We start from the raw sequence: 17,862 nt of genomic DNA on the forward strand, positions 1-17,862 counted from the left end.
TTTCTTCTTAAATAATGCTGGATTTGTTTTTTTTTCCTGCTACTTTTACAAAGTTATAATTGGTTTCACTTGTAATGTATCTGGTGATGTCTATCCATTTCTGTCTCTCTTCTGTTTTCATTGCAATTTTTCACAGCAAAGTAACAGATGTGTGATTTTGTTCTCCAGTGGTGCCCAGGGTGAATATGCTGGTCTAGTTGCCATCAAAGCATTTCTGAACTCTAAAGGGGAGGAACACAGAACAGTGAGTAATGCACAGAGTCATCTTTTGAGGCACCCTTCAGCCATGCCAAAGTGCTAGAATTGGTGCTGGAGTGTACCTATCATTCTATTCACATCACAATAACAACAAATTCTGGAGGGTGGAGAGTTGTAGGTTAGCTGTGGGGAAAATCATATTACGTGATGATTTTCAAGGATATGTCACCACCTGGCAGGGTGGTTTGATGTTTGTAAATGATCAGCCCCCCTAAACTGTCTTCAGCATGTTCACAATTCAGGTTTCATTTGCCTATGCAGTTATTTTAACAAATTTTATTGTTAATTCAGTCTCAGAGAAACTCATTTGTCAATACAAATGGAAGTGGAGGGAATTCTTATGGTAATTCTAACTACAGAAGCCAGCTAGTACTGGCAGTGCCTTGCTAATCTCCCAAATTGCGTGCAATGACCAGGAGCTATTGTCAGCGATTTCAGAAACTCTTAGAAAAAAAAACGATACATTTAAATGTTACCAGTGTGTTCCAACACACCCTTTTAAAGGGGGTTTTCTCTTTCAAAAGTTTGCTGTGTTGTGTCTAACTACACTCAATGGCCAATCTAGTGCTTAATCTGTCCTTAGGTGTGCCTGATACCCAAATCAGCCCATGGCACGAACCCCGCCAGTGCTCAGATGGCGGGGATGAAGGTCCAGGTGGTGGAGGTTGACCGGGATGGTAATATTGATCTGGCACACCTGAAGGCCATGGTAGGACCCTGTCGGTAGAAGAGGGAGGGAGGGGCACTAACTAAAGGGAAGAGTCAAGGTCACTACACTGATATGCTCCAAACACACCTTATTGGATGAAATACAAAGTTTATATTTGAACATAGTTGTGAGGCAAATATGTTCCATTTATCAGTTAAAAGTAATACCCCCAGTGTTAACCAAGCCTTAAATACTTGTCCCATAATTTCTGTTGTCTTATATAGGGAATTATGAGTTTTACAGTGAGACATACTATTCCTCATACAATCTTCCTTAAACCCAAGGTGCATATGTAAGATGTAGTTCATTCTAATTCAGATAATTCAATTGTTTATTTGAGATAGTATAAAAAGTTACACACATGAGAAACATTATAAGAACAGATGACAACCATAATTCAGTTGCTAGTGCTTTAAGGTAGCACACAAACTTACAAGAATTAAGGATGAAGTGTATGTATTGTTTAAAATTGTACGATTTTCACCAAATTTTTTTGTCCCATTGAATATTTGCAAATGGACCTTGCAGGATTAGTGAGAGGAAACACATTTTGGAGGATGAGCATGTCGCTACAGTTTGAAATGTGTTTGCTTGCAACAAATGAAAAACATGTTCCCATTTCCAGTACATAACCCAATTAAACATTGCTGTGTGTGCATTAGCTGTGACAAATTTGCTTTTGTCCTAATTAGAATTAGGAATTCACACTGGTAATGAGTGAGATGTTTCTTGGAGGTGTGAATGTGTAAGGGTGAAATGTGGCAAGTGAGGTCTATTTATGAAAGCGTTACTTACTGATTAATTCTGAGAGCAACAACTCAGCAATCTGACTGGGATCTAACAGGTTTTCTGGAAGTCTGTGATATATGAAGGGAGAGGACAGCCATTTCTTATTCAGTTCCCTCTGTTCGCAGGTGGACAAACACAAGACCAACTTGGCAGCTATAATGGTCACATACCCCTCCACCAATGGTGTGTTCGAGGAAAACATTAGTGATGTTTGTGAACTCATCCACCAACACGGAGGTCAGGTGTACCTGGATGGGGCCAACATGAACGCACAGGTGACTGAGGCAGCGGATTAACTCTGCTGCTCTACCGATTTCCCTTTTAGTGGCCATACCCTTGATCTCTTTCATTTGCAATTCAGTGCTTTGCTGTTATGCCAAAGGTGAATTGTAAGCATTTGGAAAATCAGCTGTTTTTCTGTGCTTGGAACAAGATGTGTAACTGGACCACGTCTCCATTCTGCCTGGTTTATAGTTCGTAGTTCACAAAGTGTGCATGTACTCCCACACTAATTGAGGCCTTATAGCACTGATGTGTATGCCCTGTATCTCTGCTTGTTACACAGGTAGGGTTGTGCCGCCCAGGAGATTATGGATCAGATGTCTCCCATTTAAATCTCCACAAAACCTTCTGCATTCCCCATGGAGGAGGAGGCCCAGGGATGGGGCCTATCGGAGTGTGAGTGTACACCTACCCAGAATTGGCCCTGTCAGAGAGGGAATGAAGGAATTTGAGGAATGTAAAGCGTAAAAGAAATAATTGCTTTTGTTAACATGTTTTTGCAGTTTGAGGGCAGTACTGCACACAGTATACATTTGGTAACTGGCAATTTACATATAAAAAAAGACACAAAAAAGCCCTTCTATTTCAATGTGAATTGTCGTCATCCATGTGAATTGATGGAACCTTTTTTTGTTGTTGTTGTTTTTCTCCAGAAAGCAGCACCTTGTGCCGTTCCTGCCCTGCCACCCAGTGGTCACCCTGAAGTCAGACAACATTGCAAGCTCCCTGGGCACCATTAGCGCAGCTCCCTGGGGCTCCAGTGCCATTCTGCCCATCTCCTGGGCCTACATCAAGGTAGGGTGCACACAGACCTCCGTCTTTTTTTATCATAAAAAAGATTCTTTGAAGTGGCATCTTCTGACAATTCAGTTTATGAGGTAGAATAGCAACATACAGCCAACATTTATTCAGCCAGACACTGGTTAATTTCAAGCATTTGTAAAAGACAGAATGTTGACCTGATTCTGTGAATATTCTTCTGTATAAGGAGGACCTCATAATCAAAAATCACTGAAACATCCTGTCAGTTGGTTAGAAATGGTCAAACATTTAATGTAGAGTGTCCAATGAACAAACTTTTAAGTCCCAGTTTTTACTGCTCTTTTTGGACCCTGGCCTCTGTGTTTTTAATGTATGTATGTCCTTATCCCAAAGTGAATGTTAATTGTTGTACTGAGCCTCCTGTCAAAGAAATTTTTCTACCCCTGTGGGATAGACAATAACGTTTTTTGAATTGAATTGAAAATGCCTCATAGCAGTACGCCATAATACATTGGAAAAGACTTAAATGTGAAGTGGTGTAGTCCAAGTTTTAACGTCAGTCATGTTGGTGACACACAGATGATGGGGGCCAAAGGTCTGACACACGCCACAGAAATGGCCATCCTGAATGCCAACTACATGGCCAAGAGACTGGAGAATCATTATAAAGTCCTCTTCAGGGGCAGGAAAGGTAAACAGTAACCATATTATCCTCCTGTATATTAAGCACAGTGACTATGAGGACTATGATGACTACTGTAAGATGACAGGCTAAACCATCTAGACATTTTTAGGGCTGATGAATGAGATTTTCAACTTTAAAATTCAATGTCAAGGTGTCTCTAAAAAGTACCATTACATTACTGTACTGTGTTTACTTACAAATGTGGTAATAGCTTGAATTTCATTCAAAAAGTTAATATGAAAAACTTTCATATGTAAAGTACCGCAGCATTAAACACAGGAAAGATGTCTGGCCAGTTACACCAAAGACAACTTGGTTGGCCTGACAAAGTTTAACGATTAGATCAAGCAATGTCTGAACATTTTTGCTGATTTTATTTTTTAAAGAATATATACCTTCATGCTACTGAACAAATCCCTAAAACAACTATTCAAAGAAATACATCCATACTCAGCTATAGTGTATCTTACTTACAAGTAAAAATCAAAATCCCAGCCCTCAGAGTTCAGAGGCCATTGCTGTAACCACTACTCCTAAAGCTAGCATGCTGGTTTTGGTTGAAAAATGTATACCCTGATAAGTGAGACAACCTTGTTCTTCTGTACAGGTTTTGTTGCTCATGAGTTCATCCTTGACGTGAGACCATTCAAGAAGACGGCAAATATTGAAGCAGTGGACGTGGCAAAGAGACTGCAGGATTATGGTATGTGAGAGGAGGTGCTTCATCAATTATGCCGACGATGAAGTAGACTTCGGCCATAATGGTCATATTCGTTCTGGTAACTTTGTATTCATCAAATGTCTCAATTCACATTCAAATAATAATACAATTCAAATAATGTCTGGGCAACAATCACACTATTGTCTCAACTTTTGCTTTTAGTCGTAACGCTCTGCTGGTCATTCAGAAAGATTTGTCCACAGGGTTAGTCCACCTCTGTATACCCCTCCCACCTCCTCCCCTCCCTGACAGGTTTCCATGCCCCCACCATGTCGTGGCCGGTGGCAGGCACACTCATGATTGAGCCCACCGAGTCCGAGGACAAGGCCGAGATGGACCGCTTCTGCGATGCCCTGTTGAGCATCCGCCAGGAGATCGCCGACATCGAGGAGGGAAGGATGGACTCTCACATCAACCAGCTGAAGGTACGTTCCCCTGACAGATGGAGGGGAAGACAGTGAAACACAGCAGCGGTAGAGGAAACATATTCTCACGTACAAGATGATATCTTAATAGAGTAATAACATATCAAGGGGAATCCCATCTTAATTATATTCTGTGATTAAAAAAGTAATTGACCTGGTTATCTTTTACAACAATAAAAATGTTACATTTCATGTTCCCCGGGGAGATGGTAAAACTTCTTGTTAGTGCAATATCAACCTCACAAATCAAGACTTAAATGTTACAAGACAATGGAAACTGTAGGAACTGTAGGGTGGAATTACAGGGGTTACACACAGTGGATACACCGTACCTTGGACTGAACATTTCTGGGTATCCTGAGAGAGAGAAACAGAAAGAGAAACTACTACATCAGTATGTTTGCAACACCTATTCCTGACAAGCTGAGCACAAAAAAAAAACTTTTCCAGTCTTTCACTAATGTGATGCAATACGCACTGTATCCCTGTGTGATCCCTGTCATTCCCATGTCACTGTGTCTGTGCTACAGATGGCACCGCACTCACTGGCCTGCATCGCCTCCTCCACCTGGGACAGGCCCTACTCCAGGGAGTCTGCCGTCTTCCCCCTGGTGAGTCTCCCTCTCTCCCACACACATGCACACACGCACACACACATTCCGTCACTGGCCGGCGGCCGCCCCAGCACGACTTGCCACTCCAAAACCAAACATCATAGACAAGACACCGTGCTTCTTCCTGAATGTGATAAAACCATCCTACAACAGAATTTCACTTGGGTAGAATAGAAGGGGGTGTCACAGCACCTTGAGAGCACATTATTATTGTTGGCTAACTAGTCCAGGGAAAGGAAAAATCCTGGTCCTGCGAAGACTTCCATCTTGGAATCATCTTGAAAGTACAAGTATGAGATCCACTATAATTGTTTTTTTAGACAGTATAGTATTGCTGTAAGTAGAAGTGACTGTAAATCCTGTTTTTTTTTTTTTTTACTTCAGCCATTCATCAAACCAGAGACCAAGTTTTGGCCATCAATTTCCAGAATTGATGACATTTACGGTGACCAGAACCTGGTATGCACCTGCCCGCCCATGGAAGTGTACGAGTCCCCTTTCGAAGCAAAGATGGCCTCCTCATGACACCACAGCTGATGTGTGTGGTGCTGCGGGGAGCTGGAACTGTTTAATCCAAGCAGCAATTGCAATGTTACCTTTTTGTTTCTGGTTATGTTAAGTGGTGTGCATTTCGTGCCTCAAATCTGATATTGTGTGTTGTACATAGTTACCCCGATGCCGCCCCCTCACTGTTGTTATATTTACCCTCTTACCCTCTTTGATAGGATCAGATATAATTCTTGACATGTTTTATTTTACCTTGTTGATAGGATCAGATATAATTCTTGACCTGTTTTATTTCACCTTGTATGACAATACTAACAATGTGGCCTCAACTGCATGCCATGGATTTATGGTGGGAAAAAGCCAAAATGTTTTTTATTGAGATGCTTAAATATTCTTTTTATGTGGGTAATGTATTACATGTTTTTTAATAACAATCATTATTAAAATGATTGTCAACCTCTTGTAGACAGCAAATATTTTAAATCCATTCACAATTTTCAATAACCTCAACTAACAACAAATTGTGCCAGACAAAACTAAAGGCAAACCATAACAGCATACAAAACAAATTACAGTGCCACTTTGTCACAGTGTCTTTCTTTACGACAGCGGTCAGGGAACACCCAAATCCGTAATGCAAGGCTCGTCCACCAGGGGGCATATTGATACATATCCCACCAAAGGAACAGTTTAAGGCCAACAAACAATTTTAATCGCCTCCACCATTTTCCGCCAGACTCGGCGGGCTGATTTCTGCGCTAAGCCTGGAGAGACGTGCTGTGCTGTCGGAGTGGCGATGTGCGCATTTTGTGTCGGGGACCTCCGCGCCTCGATCCGGAAAACTGCAATGCAAACGGGCCGCTCTCCTCGCTGCAGCTGCAGCAAGCAGCACTGTTTCCCATTTTCACTGCAGAAACAGCTGTTTCCCTAGTAACCAATCCATGCGCGTTCCTCAGTAATCTTCATTTTTTTTGTAAACAAGGCACTTGATATGTGAAGGAAGACACGAATCTTCAGACTCATACCTGAGCGGAGACTAGCTTCTTACACCCCTCCCGCCAAAGCTGGCTCAAATCCAACATTTAGACACACCCTCCTAACAGACAATAACAGTCTAGAACCTTCCAGCTCCTGCACCAAGAAGCCCGCCATTCCAGCATTGGTATATCACCGCTAATTGGTGGGCGGCGAGAGGCTTCTGTTTAACCCAGGCCTTCTCCAGGACAAAATCTGATAATCCCTGTCCTGCCTACCCAAATTCATTTTAACAATGCTATGCAACTGCATTGTTTCTAGCCAGTGAATATTCTCACTGTGCATTCATGTCAAGGGTACTATATATGGATAATAAGGAGAAAAAACAGTTTGTTTTTTGGAATCAAAATATTTAATAGGTACATATCAAGTATTATACCATGTATAAAATTTCAGATCACGATATGAAGCAATGTAACTCTTCAGGCTGACACTGCTGCAGGTAAGGTCGCCACATACAAAGAACTAATGATTAAAATATAATATGCAACTAAATTATAGAAAAGTGGCATACTTAGTAATATTGGAAATTAGACGTGACAATTTTTTTTTAATTTCTCTTTTCTTCAATAAGTGCAATAAAACATATAACACAACACTAATGCAAGAGCAAAGCAGCCACGTGACTTTCTAAAACTGTTAGTACTGCGGTAAACTGTAGAGTACAAGATTGAAGAGAACACAGTAAAGCTCACAGAAAAAAGGAGACAGCTTGCCAGTCATTGCAGAAAAAACAGGTACAGTTAAAAAATAAGAGCTGAAAGAGGGGCAGTGCACATCACAGTTTGCTTTAGAGACAATATAATCATTAAAACAGTTGCATTTTCATGTCTTTAAAAAAATCCTTAGAATCTTTTAAAGAAACGGACAACACAGAAAACAAGGAAAGGGTAACGAATGGGAGGGAAAAAAAAAACAGGCGTTTTTTCCGGACCAGGCACGTACATTTAAAGAAGCAGAGAGGATTCTGTACCCCTAAGCACAACAAACAAAGAAAACAGTCCCCCAAACCCACCCCTTCCCTGGATTTCACCCCAAGCACCTGCTCTCGGATGTGTTGCACATTTAGCTTTTGTGTGGTGGTTTTTCTCCCATCTCCACGAGGACAGCTGGGTGTGTGGAGGGGCACAGTGCTGGTCGAGCAGCGGGAGTCCAGTCTTCAGAGACGGGAGAGGAGGATATAGGCCTGGAGAGCTGAGAGCCAAGGGAGGCCCGTGGTGGGGCGTCCTGGGACAAGAACAGCCGGCTGGTGAAGTTGAGAGGGCAGAAGGAAGGGAGGGAGGTGGTGGGGGGCAGAGGGGCAGTCCAAGCTCCAGAAGGGTCAGTCATAACTGTCCTGATAATGGAGGGTGTACTTGTATTGTATTTCTGTGTTTTTCTGTCATCATTTCTGTGTGTGCGCATATGTGTGTGTGTGTGCATGTGTATTAGTGTATGTGTATTAGTGTATGTGTATATGTGTGTACATGTGAGAGTATGTGTGTGAATGTGCGGTGGTCAGCTCATCGGCCCTTGCTGTAGCCCGGGAAGAACTGGTCCAGCAGCACTTGTAGCGTCTTGTTGAGGACCATGACGTAGTCCTTGCCCAGGTCATGGCGGCATGCAGGGCAGGTGTACACCTCAGCACGGAATGACCTCTGCAGGCAGGTCTGGGGTCAGAGCGAGAACAGCAGGGGGTCAGGTGACAAACAGCCATATTCATGAAATCACCAGTGCCATGATGATTATACTGCTATGATTACACTATAGTGATATTATTAACTAGTTACTTGATAATTGAAGTTCAAGCATCCTTTAACTTTAACATGCACAATATTAAAGGATTTTTTTTTTAATTAGGCCTATATGACAGAGCACAAACTGCACTGTGATCAAATCAGCTGTTTGGTTTAACCTTGCAGACGTTGTGCAGACACACGGTGGTGATAGGCTGGAACGCCAGCTCCTGGCAGCACACACACATGAAGATCTGCTCCACCTTCCGCAGGAAGTTCTGCAAGGGTGACACCATGCATAGCTGTTACCATAGAAATAACATTTCCACAGACATTACAACTTGACCAAAAGGCACCACTCCATTTTCAGATCAATATGAGAGGTACAGAAGACAAATCCCAGTGATACATTTTAAACTCACATAAGACCCTTTCTATCATATTCACTCTAACTAGGGGCTAATGCATACACTATGATATATATGCAGAAATAACAGGTTTTCTGAGCGGATCCACACTTTAATGACCTTGAGGAACAATACATCCTTTTTATGCTTTATGCTGGTATAAGCTCACAGAGCCAATGGCTATTTTTCACACCACAAGTCACACAGCACACTACAGTGGAGTGGGCACTCACTGCAGGACAGGTGCTCCTCCGCTAACTTTGTCCGAGCAGCTCACAGGCACCTGATGAATTGCACGGTGGCTGAGAGCAGTGAGATGAGCAACCTCTGCCCCTCTCCTAAACGGTTTGTTTCACTGACGTGAGCACCCAGTTATCACCAGCTGATGACACGGCAGTGATCAATCCGGGCCGTAGAGCTCAGCTTGTGCTCAAGGTCAGCGCCTTAACCACTAAAGAACTTGTGACCCCTGGAGCAATGCATACTTTCATATAATTGTAATTGAAATGGACTATTATGCTGTCAAGAGCATAAGGGCTTATGTACTTCTACCACAAAAAGCGACCAACACAAACAACTGAAGCAAGATAAGTGCAAAGAAATAGTCGTACCTGTTGGTAGCTTCTTAGAAAGTTAGTGACATTATGTGTCCTGTTGTAAGTGCTTTTTGATTTTATGGGACAGCATCAGTGACCTGTCTGACTCTGAATGCCAAGCCCTGAAGTGGTGGCACCCAGCACAGTTCTCTATTTTCAAAGCTTGTGTGGTGTGTCAGCTCCTGCCTGCCTGAATCTCTCAGTAGCCCAGATGTAAAGGTGTGTGAGGTTAACCCATGGCTCAGTCACTAGCCATTTTCAGAAATTATGACATGCGGCTTGGACAGCTTGTTCAGTAGCAGGATGTGATTATCACCTTCCAATACCCTATTCAGTAACTGAGTCATCATATACACGATGTTGCTGTGCATTACCCGTGACAAGGTACCCTTATGCTGCCCATATGAAAAACATGTTATTTAATATCTATACAGTAATGTTTTAAATTCAGGCTTTTCAATAAACAAAATTATCTAAAATAAAGTACACAGCTGTTGTCACTGTAACTGCCATAGCTCTAAATAAAGGGTTTCAAACTGGGTGTGATTCTTACAGGTCCTTCCTTCAGGAAGCCCATGGCCTCATCCCACAGCTTCCTGTTCAGGTCGTCCTCCAGGATTAGGGCCTTCTGCTGCTCGGAGAGCTGGAATGCCTCCACTTCCTTCAGTCTCTTCACTGGTGGTTCCTCCTCAGGCATGTCTGTGGGGGGTGGGGGTATACACTCATTTTTCACTCAATAAAACTTTTAACTTCACCTTCCTTTACAATGACAGGATTCCTCTGTCCAGACCCTAAATGGAAAATCATTTCCTGGTGCGCTCCTATGTCAAACCCAATGATTTCCTTCCTCCGAATGGCAAACCGGGTGGTTTGTTGCGTATACAGGACATACTGTCCCCCAGGAAAATAACTGCTTCTATTGTTTTGGAAAGATGTAATTATTCATAGCAAAATGGCATAGAAGAAAACCACCATGGTAGATGCTGAACAGAATAACAAGTTTCGCTACAGACCAAGCAGTTTCGGATTTGTTGATGCTATCTGAATTGTGACAGCACACGCAAATTCAGTCCCTCCACCGCCAGTACCGTAAAGGCAACTGCTCCCATGCCACAAAACCCACCCGCAGGCCCCACAGGCCTCGCCCAGGCTTTTCCGTTTTCTCAGGTGTCTTCTGAGGTACAGCTGTGTACAGTCTCTTAGGACACACCACCCCAAACATATCAATGCACTGACCATCTGGGCGGGGGCCTGTTTTTATGGTAAGAGTTATGAAGCGAAGCTGGCTTACATATCAGACAAAAAAAATTCTGCTGTTGAAATACAATGGCATATAATACAATACAGATTTATTCATAGCATTGAAACACTTTTAACAAAAGAAATCAGTGAATTATAAATGAATGGGTACAAATAAATTACATACATATAAAATGTGTTCCCTGTAGTCTTAGAATGAGGCACTTCTCAGGATGCATTTTTGGCTCCTCAGCAGACCTCCAGGTCCTTCACATTTCTTAGTTTTCATTTTCTTCCGCTTTCTGAATTCATGCAAAAAGTCCTCCACCATATTGGGATCTAGAGGTGGTGATGACTAATTCAGCATGATGATTTTGTTTATTTTAATTTTTTCCAGCAGAAGTGTTAATCAATGTAATTAACCTTCATCTCCAGAGCAATCACCAGAGCACTATGATCAGATGATGTAAAACAACCCCACAGCAAGACTGTGACATTATTTTCTCAACATGAGCTTCACCTTTTTTGGCATAAAAAATCACTGATGACCTTGCAATGATGTCCGTAACACTCAATTTTGGTTTCATCTGAGCAGCCATAACGGCTCCAAGGTTAAGATACTCTGGTACATTTGTGGCACTTTGTTTGTGCTGTGGCTTCATAAGAGGCTTCTTACCTGCACCTCAGCCATCTGTGTTTACCTTAGGATTTTCCCAATACAACTCCGTAATGCCTTTTGCATTAAATATATTTCACTATACAATAATATACACCAAGATTACAAATAAACTTCTTTTACATCAGTACTTCACTATTTACAGTACATAATCTCTTTAAAACTATTTGCTTAAATAAGAAGCCAAAATCCTTACATTTCTAATTATTTGTGTATGCTAAATTCACATTTTATTCATTTAGTAGACACTTTTATCCAAAGCGACTTACATAGGTTACAGTTGTTTTACAATGTTATCCATTTAGGTTAGGTACCTTGCCCAAGGGTACAGCAGCAGTGTCCCAGCGGGGATTGAACCAGCAACCTTTCGGTTACGAGTCCGGCTCCTTAACCACTATGCTACGCTGCCGCCTACACTAAGGCATTTGTATTGAACATGTGTCAACCACAGTAGAACACACTGAAAAAACAAACTGCAAAAATTTCAAAGCCAAACAAAGGAAAGCTGTTTTAGTATCAGTTTTGGTGGGACAGTTAAGCACAAGGACAGTTACCTTGTGTGTACCATGTGTTGGCAAATATAGTAGTATGACAAAGAGTCCAATGTCCAAGCACCACTGATTATCACAGTTAAATAAGCAACCAAAATCTATTAGGTTCTGCTCATTGTGAATCTTTTTAAATCCTTTTAATTTTTTTGTGATCATCACCCAACTTGTGGAATGAGTGACCCTTTGATTAAAAATGAAAGATTAAAGATACCCATGGAATTGAATGCTGCTCATGGATTACTTATTCCTGTCAATTACCTCCCTTTCCAAAAAGTGGTCCTAGAAGCTTCGGTGAAGTTCAAACACCATGGGGAAGACAGTGAGAAAGCAAGTTTTAAGTGAGTCATCCCTCAAAGATTTAAATACCACGAAATCTTGAATGAGTTTCCATCCAGCATTTAAAATAGCTGTTATTGACTCCCCCTCACAAACAAGGAGAGGAGACATACATGGCCAATTTCACATTCATACCTCCTAAGTTATCAGGTGTGGCTGTGTCATCCTGAAACTAGCTGAGCCCCCAAGGACCGGCTTAAATGGTACCTGCTTCCTTGGGTGTTTTCTGGCTGCCGTTGCTCTGGGGTCCTCCATCTGCTTCTTCCTCTGGCTCCTGCTCATCCTTTTCCTCCTCCTTCACCTTCTTCTGCAGCGGCTGTGTCCTTGGCCGCCCTCTCCCTGCGTGTCTCTTACCCCGAACACTACCCCGGACACTCGCCTCTTTCTTGGTCTTATTGGCCATTGCCTCCAGATAACCAGGTGGGTACTATGTGGCAAAGACCGTATGTCAGGCATATTTACATTTGCTCTAAAGAAACATGAAACCTTGTTGACTCTTGCAAGAAAAACAGGAAAGTTCTACATAATGAAAGACAGAAAACACAATGATGAGACCTCAGTATAGGCATACCAGTCAATGGATCTTAAAGACTAGGCCAGCACCCTGCAACCTGGCTGACAACTGAAGCTAAATGGTGCTGGGGCTTAACCATAGTTTTGTCTCTAGACCAAATGCACTGATGGGGACACAGTGCTGTAGGAGATGGAATCTTTAAGATTAAATGCTAAAATGAGGTCTTGACTTACTCTGGTCAATAGAAATCCCATGGCACGTATCATGGTCTAGGGGGTTCCCTGGTTTCCTGGTGCCCTGGCTATCTAATCAGGCCCTTTCAATCTGGCAATCTAATAATCCTCCCATTTAATTGGTTAAATAATTCCCTTCCCTTCTTCCTCAGATAATGTCTACTGAGTGCTCTAATGCAGAGAGGCTGCCAGGCATTAGCGGTGGGGTATTGTGAGATCCTTGAAATTGAATATAATCTGCTACATATCCTAAGTGCAAGTGAGTCAGTGTGCAAAACCAGGTGAGAGTGCATTAAGAAATACATAGCAATCCAAGCAACAGTTAAACAGGATCATCTAACTGTGAAAGCATTTGCCATATAGCAGGATTAAAAACTTGAATCGATTTAAACTTTGTTGATATAACTCACGCGGAACCCCTGCTAAGAAAGATAATTACAGTGACATTTGCAAGTGGAAAGCATTTGAAATTCATCGCCCAGCCATTCACTTCGATGAACCTGTTGTTGCTGATAGAGCCTTACTTCCAGTGCTGTAGAGCTGTCAGTGTGAATAGGGTTGATTGCATGAAGTAAGATGTCCTTGAAGAGAGACGTGTGACATAGAATCACCTGCACAGAGAGCCCCAGCTTCTTGATGCGCTCCGCCCCCTCTGGTGTCCAGGGCGCCGGCTCCAGATCATCACGTCTGAGCAGGTACCGCCAGACTAGGAACCCACACTTGCCAATCTCAGGCCAGTACTTCACCACCTGTACATACCGACATTACCATCAGGTAAGTCAAAAGTACTGTCAAAAGACTTCAGCATAATTAGACAAGCGATGCAATATCCTGTAATTAGAGAATGGATTAAAACAGAACTCTGTATTTCTCAACTCTCCATTACACTGCAGAGTTAGTATAACTGGTACCCAGCCATGAATAGGGCTGTGTAAGTAAATAATACAGAACCTGCTTACTAGTTAGTCTTTGAAGATATATGATGATTTACTGACACACTTTACAATGGAAAATCTGAGTATACTGTTACTTTTCGCTGCTTATGAAATAGTAAAATAGTTTGCAATTAAAAATATCACCTCAGTTGTCCTTTACTGTTGTTCTCAGCTTTCTCAGCAAGTATTTATGTAGCATGTTAAGGTGTCATGAATAAATACTAGAAATCACAACTGAATCTGAGCATCTTTTTTTTGCTGATTTTTGTATGGGGTAAAAGCATTTTGGAAAAAAAGTAAAAAGATTTCTCACAATTCCTGCAGAGAAATCACAGTGAGGGCAAAAAGAAAATGCATGTTTTACCTGTGCCTTTTCACTTTGTACAAAGTACAGTGTCTGTACAGCACAGAAATATATTGCAAATGTACCTAGCAACCCACTTCTTGTTGTTCAAGTGAAGTGTAGTTACCAAGGCTGAGTAGCCAGAAAGTCATAAAGCACACTTAAATCACAGAAAACACAATTTTAAATTGAAGTTATAATTATTTATAAATTAAATTCATTTTTATTCCATAATTTTATTCATTCGTTTATTCATTATGCTACATTTGACATTAAACTGCATGTCTGGCCTGTGCTATTTTGGGCAACAAAATACGTTTGGGGTTAGAACTGGGTCATGGCTAGAAAATGTGAGGAAGAGCTGGTCTTCAGGGACACAGGTAAGTAAGTAGAGAGGGGTTGAAAAGTGAAGATTGGCTACCTTGCATATATAAATATCCCATATGGAATTGCATGAAAAGATAATTTTGCCAGTTAAAATGTTTAATTTATTATATTTTTCCAGAGGCAAATTCCTGCTTAGTTTGATGTGGGGTTCATTAAAAATGTAATTTAAATCAAAAATCTTCCTTGCAATACCTCACCCAACGAGCGCAGATTTATTGGGGGAGCGGGGGGGGAGACCAATTATGACTAGTAATCTCAGAGCTCTGTGTGATTTCCCCCGACAATCTGGAACATAATCATGACACACCATTTATGTATTTCACATCCTGGAATGCAAAGAAATCTCAGATGAGATTCAGCCCTATCCATTTCAAATAAAGCTTAGCCCTCTGTGTTCTCTCCCCATGATGTATCCAGGTCACACAACCTGGCCTACAACAATCTCCAGCCCGCGAAAAACCTCCAAGTGTAAATGCAGTCTCCAGGCTTCTATTCAAAAAACAAGGGTGGGTAATACAGGCACATGTTTTAAATTTTATGAGTGTGAATGACTCCACAGTCACCTCTCTGCACTTCTAACAGCACAATAACTGAATCCAAAAAGTACTTTTTGGGGGCTTACTGGATTTCAAACCTTGTTACTGGATTACAATCATAACCAGTACAGGATTGCTCATGCTGGTCCATGCTGAGTACATACTGGGTACACTGGCATGACTTTGGCCATCGGCATTAACTGACTTGCAGGGAAGCTGGCATCCTTAAATAATATACTGATAAAGAATGCTACTTCAGTTTGGGGTATATGAGCTGCTGGCAGAAAAAAACAAATTTAGCAGGCAGGTTGTTCCTATATGTATGAGATACTATGATGATACTGAACCTTTCCCTGGCAACAGGTACAATTAACCTGGTTTGCCCCCAACTACTGTCTTCCACCACTTTTCACTTAAAGGCCCAGCACGTTCACTGCCTTTCTGTCAACTGTGCTTTGACATCTTCTTACAATGCATCTAGCTGCTATTATACTGCATCTCCACTATCAAACATCTCAACTATCAAAACCAAACTGTGCCAGGAAAAATGAATTAAGTATGTTCACAGGGTCAAAGCAGGGAACAACAAATCACAATTTGAGCCAAAAAAATAAAACATTACAAAGTATTTACTTTCTGATTGATTGGATGAGTTTACTCATTAACAATGACAGCCTTAATAACTAAAGCCAGAGCCTCCCATCTCACACTCCCTATCAGAGGGGCTGCAGACCCACCTTGTAGATCCCATCGTATCGGTTCCCCTCCTCGGGGGCGTACTTGCTGATGCGTCGGCCCTTAGAGCTGCGCACCACCCGCACCGGCTTCCCTGCCCTCCAGTTCCTGGACTCGGCCCCATCCTTGTCATTCAGAGGGGCATCACAGTTGAGTGCCAGGGCCCTAGAGAGTGAGATGACACCAGGTGAGGGAGGGTCTTAGCTGGGACTGGGCTAAGCCATGGAGTGAACATGTGAAAGCACCAGGATGTTAGAATGTAGTCACTGTGCAAAAAATGCACTAACACAATAAGGCTTTTGAAAGCATGAAGTTTGACATCAGATTAAAGCCCTGCTGGCTACATCAGAACAATTTGTTTTTTCATTATCATCTTTGATGCCAGTTCATTGACTTCAGGTATTATATTCTTAGAGGGCACAAGGAGCAATGTTTTTAATCCTACTGGCAAAAGCAATCTAGGCAGACACTGCAGACTATTACCTGTTCATGTGGGTTAGGGTCTGGTCAAAGGAGTGCTCCCCAATGCGCTTGTTTCCTGAAAGGTCACGACCCCCACTTCCTGTGTAGGTGAACTCATCACCTCTGTCCTAAGAAAGTGACAAAGATGCACAGGTCAACCGTGCTGCACATACCCAGCCAAAAACTAAATACCTGTGAGAGGTCAGGTGGTTCCAAGATTCCCAAATACAGGCTACAGTCTGATTGCACTGAGGATGTAAATGGAAATACAGTCAGTCACATTTCTTCATGAAAAAGCACAGGGCGAAGTTATCAAAAAAGAAACATTGGGCAGGTTTTATGTTGAATAATCCTTGTTCATTTTGTATTAGGTTATGAGGTCTGTTATTCCTTATGAAATATCATCAACAATTTTTCTAAGCACACTGTATTACTTTAATGTGTTGGCAAGGAAAAGCTGGTGTTGGAGATAGTGGGTATTGTTGTCACTGCATTTAATGAAAGAACCAAGAGAAAACAATTGCTTAACTCCAGAGCGATCAACTGGCTAATCCCCCTTAACAAGCGGGGATGACTTGCCTGCTAATGTTCTTTATAGCCATACAGCCACCCACTACAATTACATAAAAACATACACATTAGCTAAATAAGAACTCTGTGTGGTCAATTCACATTTTAATATCCCAGAGGGGCCATATCAAAAGCTGAACCAGGCCGTAATTTTGTACAGTATACAGTGCAACATAAATATCAATCATTGCTTTGCTTTGCTTTTCCTGCCAAGGGTCATACCCCAAAAAATTTCACTGGTGCATGCTTACACATTCATGAATATACACATGCACACCCTCAACACACAGGATAATTAATGCACTTCACAGAGATATGCTATGCTCCCTTAATCCTTCAGAGGTGCTTTACCTTTTTTTATTTTCAACCCAACCCTCCACCTCCACCCCCAACCCCCACTTGTGGTTGAACTGATGTTACAATTATACTTGTATAAATGAATGGAACACTGACACATTGCCCTTTCGGTGTGTTCCACCCTACACTTCCCTACCTTTCATGTTTGTGCCTGTTAATGCATACTGTGTGGTTCTAAATGGCAGTTAGGAATTGAGTTATGTATACATTCTAGAATTCGCTCATTTATTCCACATTGTTTCCTTTTTCCCCTCGTGGTGGATGGAACAGCACGCCATCCAGTGGACAATTTCTACAGGTGCCTTTTGTGTATAGCCATAGGTTTGTTTCTGTTCTGTACTTCTATAAAGTTTGCAGATAATGTTTCTGCTGAAGAGAAAAGGTCAAATTACAATTGTGACGTGCGTAATTATTTAGATTTTATCTCATAACGTGCAGATGACACTACTGAGCCTGCTGTGTCATTCTAATTACTTTCAAGAG

The 17,862-nt window shown here is 41.8% G+C and overlaps 2 protein-coding genes across 2 annotated transcripts in view; one reads left to right on the forward strand and one right to left on the reverse strand.

The window, feature by feature from the left end:
- LOC118778578 (glycine dehydrogenase (decarboxylating), mitochondrial-like) overlaps positions 1–6,253 on the forward strand; it is a 29,267-nt gene extending 23,014 nt beyond the window's left edge. Inside the window, 10 exon segments of the mRNA XM_036530195.1 lie at positions 169–244; positions 842–967; positions 1,882–2,031; positions 2,322–2,434; positions 2,692–2,833; positions 3,380–3,491; positions 4,093–4,188; positions 4,459–4,631; positions 5,162–5,242; positions 5,630–6,253. Of these exon segments, the coding sequence (XP_036386088.1) occupies positions 169–244; positions 842–967; positions 1,882–2,031; positions 2,322–2,434; positions 2,692–2,833; positions 3,380–3,491; positions 4,093–4,188; positions 4,459–4,631; positions 5,162–5,242; positions 5,630–5,770 (1,210 nt within the window). The 3' untranslated portion in view covers positions 5,771–6,253.
- Positions 6,254–8,212: 1,959 nt separating this feature from the next.
- LOC118777432 (E3 ubiquitin-protein ligase UHRF2-like) overlaps positions 8,213–17,862 on the reverse strand; it is a 67,173-nt gene continuing 57,523 nt past the window's right edge. Inside the window, exons 10-16 of the mRNA XM_036528317.1 lie at positions 16,474–16,580; positions 15,993–16,155; positions 13,666–13,803; positions 12,515–12,734; positions 10,059–10,204; positions 8,682–8,780; positions 8,213–8,436 (exon numbers count right to left, since the gene is read on the reverse strand). Coding sequence (XP_036384210.1) covers positions 8,290–8,436; positions 8,682–8,780; positions 10,059–10,204; positions 12,515–12,734; positions 13,666–13,803; positions 15,993–16,155; positions 16,474–16,580 — 1,020 coding nt within the window. The 3' untranslated portion in view covers positions 8,213–8,289. The remainder of the gene's footprint in view (positions 8,437–8,681; positions 8,781–10,058; positions 10,205–12,514; positions 12,735–13,665; positions 13,804–15,992; positions 16,156–16,473; positions 16,581–17,862) is intronic.

This window comes from Megalops cyprinoides, chromosome 5 (assembly GCF_013368585.1).
Source record: "Megalops cyprinoides isolate fMegCyp1 chromosome 5, fMegCyp1.pri, whole genome shotgun sequence".
NCBI classification, from domain to species: Eukaryota; Metazoa; Chordata; class Actinopteri; order Elopiformes; family Megalopidae; genus Megalops; species Megalops cyprinoides.